The 503-nt window shown below is 63.2% G+C and overlaps 1 protein-coding gene across 1 annotated transcript in view; it reads right to left on the bottom strand.

The window, feature by feature from the left end:
- Positions 1–222: 222 nt before the first annotated feature.
- ZSCAN10 (zinc finger and SCAN domain containing 10) overlaps positions 223–503 on the bottom strand; it is a 19,427-nt gene continuing 19,146 nt past the window's right edge. Inside the window, exon 8 of the mRNA XM_011982647.1 lies at positions 223–498. Within this exon, the coding sequence (XP_011838037.1) occupies positions 223–498 (276 nt within the window). The remainder of the gene's footprint in view (positions 499–503) is intronic.

The raw sequence follows: 503 nt of genomic DNA, 5'->3' as shown, positions 1-503 counted from the left end.
TAAAGAAATAAAGAGGGGCCATTTTGGAGAAGGCCATTTTACTTCGGGCGTTTTAATTACATTGCTGAGGCCGGAAAGCAATGCCTCGGGCGGGGAAGGACAGCCATGAAAATGGAAGGAGAGGGAAGTGGGGTGTGGTAGGAAAGGACATTCCTGCAGGCCTCCGCTGTGGAGGACCCCGGGTAGGTGGCGCAGGGCACGGCTGGCGGAAGGCGGGCCAAGCTAGTATAGCGTCTCGCGGGCATGGGTGCGCAGGTGGCGCAGCAGGTGGGAGTTGCGGCTGAAGCTGCGGCCACATTGCGTGCAGGAGTAGGGCCTGGCGCCCGTGTGCACCAGCAGGTGTCGCAGCAGATTGCAGCTGCGGCTGAAGCTCTTGCCACACTCCACGCACTCCTGCGGGGGCTCGGCCTGCTCCTGCCCTGGCTCCGCATGGGTAGCCAGGTGCCGCCGCAGATGCGCGTTGCGCCGGGAGGTCAGTATGCCCCTCCCTGGTCTGCCCTTTC

The sequence above is a fragment of the Mandrillus leucophaeus genome, unplaced genomic scaffold, assembly GCF_000951045.1.
Source record: "Mandrillus leucophaeus isolate KB7577 unplaced genomic scaffold, Mleu.le_1.0 Scaffold240, whole genome shotgun sequence".
In the NCBI taxonomy this organism is placed as follows: domain Eukaryota; kingdom Metazoa; phylum Chordata; class Mammalia; order Primates; family Cercopithecidae; genus Mandrillus; species Mandrillus leucophaeus.
Note: the sequence above shows the minus strand (reverse complement) of the source record. Positions and strands in the feature narration are given on the sequence as shown.